General features: G+C 43.1%; 1 protein-coding gene across 8 annotated transcripts in view; it reads right to left on the bottom strand.

Annotated features, from left to right (window-relative positions):
- PMS1 (PMS1 homolog 1, mismatch repair system component) overlaps positions 1–14,933 on the bottom strand; it is a 67,671-nt gene that overhangs the window by 26,815 nt on the left and 25,923 nt on the right. For 6 of the 8 annotated variants that reach the window (XM_085872984.1, XM_085872977.1, XM_085872976.1 and 3 more), the window contains 7 exons: positions 14,641–14,688; positions 10,402–10,461; positions 9,254–9,370; positions 4,594–4,716; positions 3,867–4,007; positions 2,699–3,492; positions 12–291 (listed from right to left, as the gene is read on the bottom strand). In XM_085872984.1, the coding sequence (XP_085729110.1) occupies positions 12–291; positions 2,699–3,492; positions 3,867–4,007; positions 4,594–4,716; positions 9,254–9,370; positions 10,402–10,461; positions 14,641–14,688 (1,563 nt within the window). The remainder of the gene's footprint in view (positions 1–11; positions 292–2,698; positions 3,493–3,866; positions 4,008–4,593; positions 4,717–9,253; positions 9,371–10,401; positions 10,462–14,640; positions 14,689–14,933) is intronic. The other 2 variants (XM_085872978.1, XM_085872979.1) reach the window with 2 other exon arrangements.

The following is a 14,933-nucleotide window of genomic DNA, read 5'->3' as shown; positions in this document are numbered from 1 at the left end:
GAGGTACAAACCTTGTCCTCTTCGTAAAGCCTTTTCACACCCTCTGTCAATCGTTGTACATTAAAAGCGATGGACACTGTATGCCGCTTTGTGAGGGTCTCTCGCTCAGAGGACGTGTGATGCTTTTGTATAAACTCAGTGAGCAGGGGCTGCCCGACCACTTGTATCTTCCTGCGCTTTCCTGAACCCGGCGTTCGTACAGCAGGCTTCAACGAGGGTGTGCTAAGAACCACAGCTTCGCGTACTTGCTGTCCATATTTATGAATGTCCTTGGATGCTTTGGTCTCGTACCTGAAATTATAAACGTCGAAGACTTTAGACCGCAAAATGGCAAAGAATGTGCCTTTCATTCAAAAAATACGGTGATAATTAATTTAAACTCTTCTTCCACTGATGTGCAAATAAACATGATTACACCTGTGTTTAAAACTACTGTGCTAAACTGACCCTGCTGAGGTAAGACACAAAACGAAGAGCTAATGAAACTGCTCTCGCATCTTCTTGCCATGTGGTGGTCATAACTACCACGTTTGGTGAATTTCTGCAAAACCGTTTGGAAGGGGGTGGATAGCATGATGGACGGACAGACAGACAGACACAGAGCTTATTACAATATTCCCCATTTTGTTTTTTTGAAGCATGGAGATAACATCACCATATTTTCCAGACACTATCTTGCATCTATAGAGAATTCCAGCAATCTGTGTGTGTGTGTGTGTCTGTGTGTGTGTCTGTCTGTTTGCGACCGCCGTTTCTCGACAACCACCGGTCCGATCTGATTGAAACTTGCCAGGAATATTGCCGTGGACCCGCGGATGTGCCTTTTCAAGGTTTAATATCAATCGGACAAGCGGTTCCCAAGTTACGGCCATTTTATTGCTTTTTTCAGTGTTGGAAAGGTGTATATATCGCAGCTGAAGTGTCGTTCCACCATATCATGCCATTTTCCCCCAAAGATATCTCAGAATAATGATAACAGCATATTAATAATAATAGCACAATAATTGGCAGTAATAAAAAGAATAACGTGATACAACGTGCTATGACATCACAATTAATGTTTATTTTTTTATTTTTTATTTTGCACAATTGACGTCACAATTCTTCTTTTTCGTTTGGTATGATGTCACAACCGACGCTGGGGACCTGAGTATGTGCCTTTTCAAGGTTTGATATCGTTCTTCATCCGTTTCAGCTATTTCCCAAGTGTTTCCCAAGGTTTGAAAGCTGTTTTTTTCCCAAGGTTTGAATTAATTGTTCAAATTAATTGTTAATTAATCCCAAGGTTTGAATTTTCCAAAGGGAAAGAGCTGTTTCCCAAGGGTTTGAAAGCTGTTTTTTCCCAAGGTTTGAATTAATTGTTGTGCTTGGTAGACATTTGTGAATACATTTGCAGAGAGAGGGGCTAGAGAGGGCGAGAGAGGAGGCGAGAGAGGGGGCGAGAGAGGGGGGAGAGAGGGGGGAGAGAAGGGGGTGAGAATAGGCGAGAGAGGGGCGCGAGAGAGGGGGGCGAGAGAGGGGGCGAGAGAGGGGGGCGAGAGAGTGGGACGAGAGAGTGGGACGAGAGAGTGGGACGAGAGAGGGGACGAGAGAGTGGGACGAGAGAGGGGCGAGAGGGGGCGAGAGGGGGCGAGAGGGGGCGAGAGGGGGCGAGAGGGGGGCGAGAGGGGGCGAGAGGGGGCGAGAGGGGCGAGAGGGGCGAGAGGGGCGAGAGGGGCGAGAGGGGCGAGAGGGGCGAGAGGGGCGAGAGGGGCGGCCTGAGAGGGGCGAGAGAGGGGGCGAGAGAGAGGGCGAGAGAGGGGCGAGAGAGGGGCGAGAGAGGGGGCGAGAGAGGGGGCGAGAGAGGGGCGAGAGAGGGGACGAGAGAGGGGACGAGAGAGGGGACGAGAGAGGGGACGAGAGAGGGGACGAGAGAGGGGACGAGAGAGGGGACGAGAGAGGGGGCGAGAGAGGGGGACGAGGGAGGGGACGAGAGAGGGGGAGGAGAGAGGGGGAGGAGAGAGAGGGGGAGGAGAGAGGGGGACGAGAGAGGTGGGCGAGAGAGTGGGACGAGAGAGTGGGACGAGAGAGTGGGACGAGAGAGTGGGACGAGAGGGGGAGAGAGAGGGAGGGCGAGAGAGGGGAGCGAGAGAGAGGGCGAGAGAGGGGGAGCGAGAGAGAGGGCGAGAGAGGGGGAGCGAGAGAGAGGGGCATCACAATTCTTCTTCTTCTTCGTTTGAGATGACGTCACAATTGATGCTGGAGACCTGAGTATGTTTCCCAGGTGTTTCCCAAGTTATGTCCATTTATGATACGGTTGGTCCGATCTAATTGAAACAATGCCCCAATCCAGTCGTCGTTTACGAGAGCGAAGGAACGAAGCTGCACATACTGGCACACACCTACGGGCACGCACCTATGGGCCCACACTAGTAGTATCAAATTGTGTAAGTAAATCAGGATGAGGTTCTATTTTTACGAGACCTCTACTGAGGTTATCAAAGCCACTTGAGGCATAACCCGATATGATTCTCCACTAAAAGGAGAATGGCATTGATGACTTTCCAAAAGCTTTGAGAGAGGCTTGCGTTCACTGAATGAAACATTCTCAGTCGGTGCATTGTCAAAAGACTTTTTAATCCACGCCACTGAATTGGAATGTCGAATACAGCATGCAATAAACATACTTTAATCAATTTCCTTTCTCACTACAACTTGCCTTTGGCGCGATTTCTCATCAAGTTGTTCCCAATCATTACGTAGTTGTATTTCAATATCTTCAGCTGGACCTCCACAGCTATCAGCTTCCAGCTGTGCCCGACGCTTGTTTTGAAACATCTGGAAAGCATCCTGCGGCCTCCGCACCACACAGCTTCCCACAATGCCAAATGATGGTGTTCCATCTTCCTTTGCCTCTACAGCTCTGCCAGTGAGCAGCCCTCCTCGCTTGGTCGAGGTAAATGGATGTGTCACTTTGTTGGGCGTTGAGACAAAGTCAGCTTCGGTTTGAAACCTTTCTTCTCCTGAAGTGAGGATTGTGACGGGTGTGAGTGGATGCCCATCTGTTCCAGTAAGTCCGACACCACGACTCCACTGCTCAGCCGTCAGGTCCCCCGAGACTTGTGGTATCCTTTGCAACTCTCTATCCTTGACACCACCATTTGTTTCAAGTCCAATGTTATCCATGTTCACAACAATGCAGTCTTTTCCAACGTCAGGGGTTGTTAGCAATGGCCTTAAGTCTCTGTCCTCAAGCAGTGAAATGTCATTCTTGGGGCCCGCAGAGTTACAAAATGAGTCATTTGTTATCAAATGTTCCTTGCTCCCATAATCACCGCATGAAAGAACGTCTCGGAGTGGTGTAACGTTATGCATTACAACTCTTTCACAGCTTTCTCCTGTGACCTTTTCCTGGGATTTGTCAGCACAGCTGGCCATATGAATGTGGTCATCATCTGAAGTAGGCCAATAGACAGATTTTAGCATCTTCTCCAGCTCAATGAGTATCTCATCCTGTGTAGAAAAGTGCCAAAAAAAAAAACATACGTCTCGAGAACATCGTCGTTTGCATGGTGCCTTCATTGGATTCAGCAGCCCCTTGATATTGTATGAAGTGCATTTTAACCTAACAATTGCTCGTTCGACTATATATATATATATATATATATATATATATATATATATATATATATATATATATATATATATATATATATATATATATATATATATATATATACATATATATATACATTATAAAGCAATGAGTAGTAATTTAGTCCACATTTAAATGCAAAAATCCAAGCAATCTTCCATCATCTTTGGCATGATCAAAATAGCAGTGGGATGAGTTTAATCAAATGCAACATGTAGTGCAATGAACTTGCCTTGTCATGCAGCAATACTTGTGTCTTGTCTGGGGTAAAGTTCACATCTACAGAACTTGAAGGCACTGTCATACTCAAGAAAAACACAGGGTTGTAGCTACGTGAGTCGCCCGATTCTTTGTTGTAAAACTGCCGCATCATCTGACATCGATATTCAAGGAGAAGGTAATCAGAGCCCATGAACAGAATGCAATTAGCATACATTGCACAAAAAATGAATGAACATCATGATTTGGTCACAGATGTTGAATTCAAGCTATCTGTAATATTTAAACATCATCAGCTATCTTGTCTTTCACTCATCTCCTCAAGTCCCTTCATCAGGTAACACAAGATAACCAAGATGGAGAGAAAGGCTGTTTGACCCATCACACCTTAGCCATATCCATATCCCAGTATTCTAACCTACTTGTATGTAATGATAATTACACAGGAAATGCAATATGGTTGCAAGATACCCACCCAATAGCCAACTACTGTGTTTGAAAGCAACTGCATGGGATCTTTAACATCTAAGAAACAAATACAGAAGGGACAGCTCGCATGCTCTCTGATGCAACACCCACTGCTGGCAGTGCTGCAGCTTTTAGTTAACTAGACTCGGTCAATATTCATTTTTCCATTCAATAAATATTGTATTTGCATCTCTTCAATCCTTTGGCTTAACGACAGCTGGCTGTGTTAGACTAGAGTGCAATGTGACAATTGCAATCTCCTTTGTCTGTACCTTTAGCAGCTCTTTCATGCAGACCGGACGTCCATTCACAGCGAGTAAGCTGCGCTCAATGCCCGGACTGCTGGTAAGTGACCGGTCAGAGCCAGGTCGTGGCACAAAACCAACAATAGAGAGCTGAGATAGAAAAACAAGCACGGAGTGTGAGCAGTATGTTGATCCCTCTAACTCTAACTTCTACTATCTTCAGCCAGATAAACGAATGATTACATTGTCTGGTGCTCAACTCCGAGCCAAAGAGTCAGCATGCATCAGAAGATGTGCCTGCACATCTCTCAAGTCTAACCAGTTGACTCCTACGGCAGTGAGAACAGGAACTATGTGGCTATCTTTCATGAGTGCATCAATGGATGTGACGTTATTGTCAATAAATCTGCATACTCGGCACATTATACAAGATAATATCATCAATGAGGACTTTAAACACATTACTCGCCAGCCAGCACTTTCCACATTGATTGACCATTCACAACTTAGATTGTTGGGTCACTTTTGCCATCATCGCTAACTCAATGGAGCCGCTCTCCTTGCCATGTAGTCGTCGGAATGGAGGCACCCTGGAGGCAGTCCCTCTACCCGTTTGAAGCACACTCTTTCATAGATATTTTGGCCTGAAGCCAATAGATGGAGGCAGAAACATTTGCCTTAAGCATCGTCCAGACGATCCTTCATAACTGACTAACTGAGAATATCTGTTATAATTCACATGACATATAAATTACAGTGTGGACATAAAACAAAATGACAGCCGTTTTGAAGGCAGGAGCAACTGAGGTAGTTTGATGGAGTTTAATTTTTCATCAGTCACCTCCAGCAGTTTCATATAGAGAGTCAGTAGGAACAACTGATGGATCTGCCAAAGGCGAAGTGTTGCTTCTAGCTATGTTGCAAGTAGAATTGAATCTCCTAACTGCTCGGTGCAAAGATTTCACTTCTTCCAAACATTACATGCACGTGTTTACTACAGCTCACTTGGTGTTAAACTGAAGTCGACTACCAACACATTTACAGTTGAGTTTATTCAAAATTAGTTTCCTGTTAATTTGCACAGGTTCCGGCTCGGAGCCAATAATACACGATTTCGAAAATTATGGGCAAGAGGAACCATCCCACAACAACCTCCAGGAAGCATTCCACAACAGGAACCATTGAAAACACCATTCAAAGCAAAATCTAAAGAAATAACTGAAACAGTGTGAACACCATTACAAGATTAAAGTATAATTGTCAGTTTTACTTACAGTCTCTTTTGTCAGTTATGAATGATGGTCTGGATAAGGACTCAGACGGACCGATGTGAAAAGAAAATCCCCGGATCGATTTCTCCAAAGTTTTCCAAAAGGCAAAATAGGCGAGTTTAGGATAATAGCCATGATTGCACTGTCGGACCCCAACAGTCACCGGGGATATGGTCCTGAAAAATGCCGCGAAGGTCGACTCCGCGAATGTTGGGGCATTGTTTCAATGGGAGAAAGGGGGATAGGTTCCCGGTGGTTCATGATTCACAAGGGAAAATCAAAAATCCCATGAAAAACAGTGAATACGCCAGAGAAAAACCACTAATATGCCCACAAAAAACCACGAATGTAGAAGCAGTCAGAAAAACTGAGAATATGCCCATGAAAACACGAAAACAAACCCCGCAAATCCGTCTGCGAAAAACCATGAATACGCCCGCAAAAACGCAAAAAAAAACCACAAAGACACAAAGCACAAGGCCGCGAATAGCGGAACTGAGAATGTTACGGTTTGACAATATTTAAATTTTGTCGATGACGATCTCAAATGCATGCAATTGTTTGGCACATTCAGCCAAATGTAATGCAAAACTAGAATGGGCACTCGGTAGAGCGCATACCTTCGCCTCCGCTACTTTTTTGTTCTTAGCATGAGAGTGGAGGGAACATAACAGTGAACATTTTGGTGTTGGTTTCATGCAAATCGGTTTTGATTTGACCGTGTTATGACAAAAACCGCATATTTTGAAAGGTCGTGACCCCACTGACCTTTGACCCCCAACCGCTAACAAGGGTAATGACGTAATTGTGTCATGTCGCCCATTACAAGACTGGGCAATGAATTCTGAACATTTTGGCATCGGTTGCATGCCAATTAGATCAAAATTGACCGCGCTATGGTAAAAATACGAATTTGACCTTTCCGTGACCTTGACCTTTGACCCGATCGGTCCCAAAATCGAATCAAATGTTCCGTGGATAATAACCCATCATCCCACCAAATTTCAAGCGATTTGGTTTAATACTTTCTGAGTTATGCGAATAACAAACAAACACACACACACACATATTCACAAATAAATAAATAAATACACAGCGACCAATACATAACCTTTCGCAGAATGCGAAGGTAATAAATAATTCTTTCAGCATATTCATAGTGGATGCGTGTTCAATACCCATCGGTTGTCGAGTGAGAAAACGTCATGTCATGTTGCCTAGTTATCAAAGACATCACCAAGCAGTATTATTGATGGAATCTAAATGTGTCATTGATAAATAACTTATATAAACTAGCAGACACTCCCGCCCATGGGGCGGGAATGCCAGTGTCAGCCCACCTTCAGTGGGCAATGTGCTGCGGTACAGTCTTGAAATGCATGTTGTAATTTTTGTCACTGTTGACCGAAATTTTATTGATCACAACATATCAAATCACCAATATTGTAATCACCACTGTGAGAGGTGAAGCAACATGAGGTGAGGAAAGCGTGTGATAAAGACGCCGCACCATGATCACCAATATTGTAATCACTGCTGTGAGAGGTGAGGAAACACGAGGTGAGAAAAGCGTGTGATTTGTCGAACCACCTCGATGGATTGTTCTTAGCTGATGCAGATAGACGCGATAACAATAGACATTGATAACGATGCTGGGAAAAAATGGGCACACCCAATTGGTCAGTACCACAACCTATCGGTGAGTGAATATTGGCGACATCGATCCAGCCACACAACATCTATTTATTATAATAGGCTAAGTCGACCGGAAGGATGACAGGCTAAGTATTAATTCAACAGCCGAGCAGGATTTGAACTCAGGACCATAGCATCCCAAGCCCACCACCCTAACCATTAAACCAACAGCTCGGCATTACAGAAAAGCTGTCCTTGAAATAATGCAGCTTTAAAAAGAAAAATAGAATTGATGGGAAAAATCAGGAGGTTTTTACGTGCTCAAATTGAAAGTCGAGCACCCTCCTCCTCTCCATCCCCACCCCACTTCCCCAAAAATGAATTGTCTAATAAGTGAGTTTGGACCCTGACAATATAATTGCTGCACTTGTGCAAATGAGCCATCACAGGCCGTATCACAGCTTGATCTGCATCTGTTAAAATCGATCTTATTAATTTCTCACACAGTATGAAAGCCGTCAGTGATTGATAATTTTCATCGTCGACAGCTTTTCAACATCCCTACAAAATCATAACCAGAGAGTTGGTGTCAAAGCCACCCAATGCTCGCCTGTTTATACATTTATCGTTTTTAAAAGACTAGTCGAATAATATTTTTTATAAAGCATTGCAGTGAAGTCTGATCCAAATAATTTTAAAGCAATATATGTATTTGTATATTGTAATCAGTAAAAAAATAGTGTGGTAGATAAAAACATTAGAAAGGAAAAAACTTGCACCAAAAACGTTAACATTTTCACGCTGACGCTGACGCTCACGCCAGGGGTATCGCTATAGCTCTCTGTTCTTCGAACAGGCGAGCTAAAAATGTGTGCACAGAAATTTTAGTACATCAAAATGGGGACTTGCAACAAAAACAAAAAACCAGCATCATGACGCAAGGTTTTGTGTTAACATGAGAGTTGGCACAGATTGAAAACTATATTTTTCCTCATATGGATTCTGATAAAAATTTAACTTTAAAGATTAATTACAAATTAAAATGTAAAAACAATACCAATTGGAGATATATAAAATTTAAAGATAATATAAATATTTATTTTTCGAAAAAAGCATTTAAATCTTATGATATTGAAATGATTGATAGGGGCAGAGCTTGCTGTGCATGTGCATTGGCCCAAAATTTGCTGTGCAAGATTATTTCACACTTGCACGCAAACCGACCTTTATTTAATTTTTTTTATATACTTGCATCAGAAACCTTCCCAGGAGTTCCCCAAATCCATCGTCGTTGGATGTTTTGAAATCCGTTAATCGCAAGTTCACATCGAACAGAAAAGTCCTGACGTAGATCCTTCATGTAAATGCGACAACTATTTTTCATACATGACATGTATTTATCTTCTTCATTAACAGCCACAATTATTCCCACGTTCATGTGGGGTTGGCCGGGGGAAGCTTGGCCCAAGTCTTAGTCTTCCCCGAACTGGCTGACCAGGCCTGATGCTCGTTTAAGGTTAGGGCAGGAATTTGTAATTTGTTTAGGGTACCAGGCGATGGCTCGCCTTCTTTATGTGAGGGGCACCATGGGATCTTTAACGTCCAACAATGAATGCTGGCAGACAGGATGCCCATTTAGCGTCCATCCAAGGGACGGCAAACACATTGATGAATCCCATCCTGCCAGACAATTTTACTACAAATACATAAAAGTTGCAAATATTAAAATTGGAATGATTTTGAAGAAAATCGGAAAATTATGAAATACTCTTTATAACCACCTGCAGGGCTGGAGCTTCATGTTGAACAGAAAGCAAACTGTTCACCACATTTGAACCCAGGCAGAGCAGTAGAGCAGAGCGGTGGTCACTTGCAGCTGCTTTTTGCCACACCATCACCTGCACAGCAAGCAAGTACCGTACTAACCACAAGCACAACAAAATTCCAAATGTATTTCTTTAGCAAATGTGCATCTGACCAGGATTCACAAAAAAGTCAGTCTGTTGATTAGATCATTAGGAAGGGATGTGACTATGTCGTCAATTCAGTGCACCTTCTCACCCTCCGTCCACCCCCACCCCTTACATTGATTTGCCGAGGAATAACAAATTTAGCCAACGTACCAGCAGACATTGGCTATTTTCAAAAGGCACCTGGGGTCTTAGCGGACAAGCACATGTGAGAAGATGGGACAGACAGGCCTCCTGAAGAACAGCATAATTGATGATGCAACACTTTGTTCAATATTGTTGCGGATTTGGGGTTCGAGGCTTGCCACGAGGGGAAGCACTCAGGTCCCTCCCGAAAGCCAGGTCCTGAGGCTGCCAGGGACAAATAACCCCACCAGGGACGATGAATTGCTAAGCAACCACAAACGTTGATTGGTATTGCCAATCCTGGCATGGTTACACTGTTCTGCATGATACCTTACCTGTGGACGGCCTAACCAATGGGGGTTATGTGCCCTCGATGCGTACTTGCGAGGAACTTACCATATCAGTTGCAGCCGAGCGGAGCTGCTAATTATTCACCGGCTCATAAGAGCAATTAATGGGGTAGAACTTCCCGGCTAAACTAACGTGCAGACTTTGCTGGCCCAATGGAGGAAAAGACAGAACAAACTGGATACATTTATAAAGAGGGCAATTTATTCATAAAGCAAGGATATGGAAAGGTCATGTGGCACAATAATTAAAAGGTTTTAATAAGCAATGTGTACAGCAGGGGAAAGCAAGGATTGATGAGGTGTGGCAGAAGAAATGCAATTATTTACAAAAGAGAAGACACAGGGCAGAGCTAAACCAATATTAAATTTCTACAATCTTATCTTCAATCCAACATAACAGGGGGCATTAGACACACACCCGAGGAAATCAGCGTGGCGAGAGAGATGAGAGAAAGTTTGAGGTGTGAACAACCTCTAGAATACCTGGCACGATTGACGGACCAACGCAACCCAGTCACTAAGGAGGGGGAGGAGGGAAGAAAACTGGGGGCGGTGGGGGAGGGTTATCGTGTGTAAGTGAGGAGGTGCAAACTGAGGTATAATAATATAATAATAATAATAATAATAGCATTCCTTTCGTGCGGTAAAGGTGCATAGGGCTGCCGAGGCAGTTTCATTGGCAAGGATTACAGTTCTGGATGGGTCGCCACTCCAACACAGGTTACCCCGAATGGTAATCATTTCGCCGATCTCAGAAGGATCACAGGCTGAGTCAACCCCACCTGGTGTTAATTCAACAGTTGACAGGGGCTTGAACTCAGGACTCTAAGGTCCCAAGCCATCCACCTTAACCACTAAGCCAACACCAGGCTATAAAATGAGGTGTAACTGAGATGCAAATGTCATGCAGAAGAGAGTGCAGAGGTGTGTGTCTGCAATTGCTGTTTTAGTTTTGTGCATCTTCAGCAGATGAGACAGTAAATGGGAGAGACAGAACATGTGAGATGATGGCTTAACGACATGGCATGTGAGAAAGTATGTATGTGTAATTACCAAGTCTATTGGCGGTCTAGCGTTCTGCCTGCTCAGCACTTCGCTCGGCCTTTCCCCTCACACCACTATTCAGGTCTGGACCCTCCTCTTTGTCCAGCCCTCCACACTCAGAAGCAGCCACCTTGCACCCAGGAGAACATTGCCTGACCTCGTGCAGAGACTGACTGGCCAAGACCGACTCTGATCCTTCGCAACTATTTTTAGAGAGCCTGGTTGAAGGAGGAGCCAAAAATCAGATCAAAATTCTCTGAAGGCGTATCCGAGCACTCCCATTGGTGCTCAGACGCCTCCCCGAGAAGTAGCCCCAGCCCGGCAGACCTCATTTACCCCAAAAGCCTAAAAAATTCTTCATTTATCCCGGAAGCCGGCCATGCAACAGAGCTCCAAGATTAACATGAGCTGCAAGTTTTTGGGAGCGCTTTCCGGTCACGAACGTGCGTTGGGCTTCAAATGAGGGTCGCTATTTATCTGAGTGCCAGAGCTACCTAGACGATGTTGAATGGACCCCAGCGCATACTTGCACTCCGAGCTGCGTGCCAATCTGTTCCAATCCCAGGCATCCATCATGATGGGTCATGTCCATCGTTCCCTGACATCCTTAAAGGACTGTGGTTGCGAAGCTTTGTCGCGGTTGTAGTGAGGTCGGGGAAGCGCTGTGGCGGTTGTGTTGAATAGGTTGAAACGGTTGTGGTGAGGAGGCGTTTGTGGTGAAGGGGACGAGCATAGGTTATTGTGGGGATTTTTAGGAAGGCTTTGTGGTGGTCATAAGAAGGTTGTAGCATTGTGTTTTGAGTGCTGAGGAGGTTAAAATGAAATGTCCATTGGGGAACGGCATGCAGTTTGAACGGGGCTGCTGCGGTATATGTTTATGAGGCTCTATATTAACGTCACCATTCGGTCTGTGGCGTGCATGCTTGCTTGAAGGAGAGGTCGTGTGTGAAAAGTAAATTAAAATAGATGAATGGAATTAAAGATCTCATGAAAAGACCCACACAACGCATTTTGTTCCATTAATCCACTGGACATAAGGAAAGGACTATCTGAAACAACAGCCTGGGGACTGCTATATGAGGTGCATTCGCCTTGAGGAGTGGCAGTTTCACAGAACTGCAACAATATCATACAGTAATGCAACAAACACTTTGACAGTTTGTCGTCGGATCATATTCAGTCGAAAAATGACCAAAAGAGAACTCAAAATATATTGCTTCTGACCTCACCTGTTGGTCTAACAAATGCCAAATACAAAGCACTAATGGGGGTACCAATTAAACTCCAATGGGTTTGTAAAAAAATATGTGGTCAAGACTGACACAGACACAAGGAAAATATCTTGAAGTGCACCATATTATTTTACAGCAATGAACAGGGTAAGTGCATATACAGGATATTAAATAAGCATTCAAAGCAACCCCACATGACCTCTGACCTGGAAGCTATATAACAGAGGCAAGTAATAAATGAATAGCCCTCTATGCCTAGCCCCTTTCTCTCTTTCTCAATGGACCTCACAATCATCATTATGCATCATGCTCCATAGAGTGCATTAGTGCGACCAAAGTAGTTTCTTGGCGAGGGTTACAATCCTGGATGGGTCATCACTCCGGTGCAGGAATTTGAAATTTGTTCAGGGTGCCGGAGATAGTTCGCCTATTCTTCACGAAGGGCACTGTGGGATCTTTAATGTCCACAAACTAATGCTGGCAGATGGGATGGTTAGTTTAACGGCCATCCGAGTGATGGCCCACATATTGAGGAATCACCCTGCCGACAAAACCTCAATGGGCAGGTGCTTCCAAAGAAAAATAAAATCCAAAAACATTTTGATAACTTTACCTCAACTGCAAAGGGCTTCTGCTGACGTATGACATTGTCGCCAAAATGTATAAAATAAAACGATCGGCAATTAGAAAAGTTTGACGAATTTCGCAAAAGGGTAAAAATCACTGCATTTGTCCATACTTAGATTGCATCTCATCAAAATTAAAACAATTACTTTTACAAGTTTTCAAAGACTGTATTTCTTATGTCAACCAATGCAACGTAGGCCAAGGCAGAGGAGACGAATACACGCTATCAAAATCAGTTCAGTGCTGAAGGAGTCATCAAGCACAGGGTATTAATAAAATATTCCTGAATAGTATATACTGCATAGAAAACACAATGTGTATTTTTCTGTACCCCTTCATTAGGGTACATTTCTGTACCCCTTTAAGTCGGGTTTTGAAGGCCAGTCTTTTAACACGGCTGTTTGTTCATCACGGTCTATTTTTCAGGATTTAAAAAAACAAAAAACATCCTTCATAAAAGCATAATTACGTCCCTTATTATCTCCACCACCGAAGGTGAAGGAGGTGATGTTTTCACCCCTTTCTGTCTGTTACTTGCAAAATCGAAGATTTTTCAAGTATATTGGTTCGTCGATTTTGTTATTCTGTCTGTTTGTCTGTTTGTCTGTCGCTTACAGGTCACAATTTTAAACCGATATTCACAAAACTTCACCACATGGTCGAGTTTGTCATAAGGAAGAAGCCTATTGTTTTTTGAGGTCAAAAGGTCAACAACTAAGGTGGTATTTCTAAAAGCCTCAATTTTCATCCGATTGAATTGAAATTTGAAGAGGATTTATATTTCAGGTCACTGAATTCAACCACCAATTATTTTTGAGGTCAACATGGACTAAAAGGTCAACATAGGCTCAAAGTCAACAACTATGTTGGTTTTTCTAAAATCCTCAATTTTCATCTGATTCACTTGAAATTTGAAGAGGATTTATATTTCCGGACACTGAATTCAAACACCAATTCTTTTGGTCAACGTGGACCAAAAGGTCAACATTGGCCCAAAGTCAACAACTAAGTTGGTTTTTCTAAAATCCTCAATTTTCATCCCATTCACTTGAAATTTGAAGAGGAGTTGCATATTTGGTCATTGAATTCAACCACCAATTATTTTTTCCGTCAAATTTGTTTTTTAGATCTGACTACTTTCGTGCTCTGCACAACGTTGTTTTCTTGTTTGTCTGTTTGTTTGTGTGCAAGATATCTCAAAAAGTTGTGGACACATCCAGATGAAATTTTGTGGACATGTTCGGTGTGTGACGAGGACAAACTGATTAGATTTTGGTGAAGATCTGGATACGGATCTGACTATTAGAATTTTCTTCATCATTGATAGGACCAAAAATAGTATTTAGCACGGTATCTCAAAAAGTTGTGGATGGATTCGGACAAAACCTGGTGGATATGTTGGAAGTGTGACAAAGAAATGATTTGATTTTGGTGAAGATCCGAATCTGGATCTGGAAACGAGAATTATTTAATTATTAAAGTTATTCTTCACCATTGAAAGATAGGGCCAAAAACGATATCGTACTATATAGCATAACGTTTCAAAAATGTATTGGGCGCAATATGTTCGCATGGATCAGGCATTGCGTGGCGGAGGTATGTGTTTTTCCGAGTGCCCTTCTAGTATTGGAAATGTAGATGGTGACTTGCAAACTGAGCCTCAAGGGAGGTGTACGGTAGGGTTATATTTTAAATAACAATGAATACATGGTGTAGGGAGGTGACATTCACTGTCCATGATGTGCAACGTGTGCAGAGTAAAACGAGTGTTCTTTTAAGTCTGTAGGATGTCTACGAAATAAAGAATATAGAAGCACACCTGACACAAGGCAGAGACTTCAGACTTTTGCACACTCACGGGGCTGCACTGTCGAAATGAAATGTCCCAGAAGATAAAGAAAATAGGGTCACATTTTTGTACATGTCGTGTTTTTAAAATAATGCTTCTTGCAATGAAACATCATATCTACTAGTCTCCTTCAATATTTTGTTGCCATTTTAAAAATATGTCATTTCTGATGGGCTTTTATACTAGTTACTAAATATAACGCACTTGTTACTAAAAGTGCGTTCATCGACATAACATTGAGGCTCAAAATGAAGTGTATTTTC

The sequence above is a fragment of the Eptatretus burgeri genome, chromosome 3 (assembly GCF_056783735.1).
Source record: "Eptatretus burgeri isolate ZD-2024b chromosome 3, Ebu_testis_v1, whole genome shotgun sequence".
Taxonomy (NCBI): domain Eukaryota; kingdom Metazoa; phylum Chordata; class Myxini; order Myxiniformes; family Myxinidae; genus Eptatretus; species Eptatretus burgeri.
This window is presented reverse-complemented; position numbering and strand designations above follow the sequence as displayed.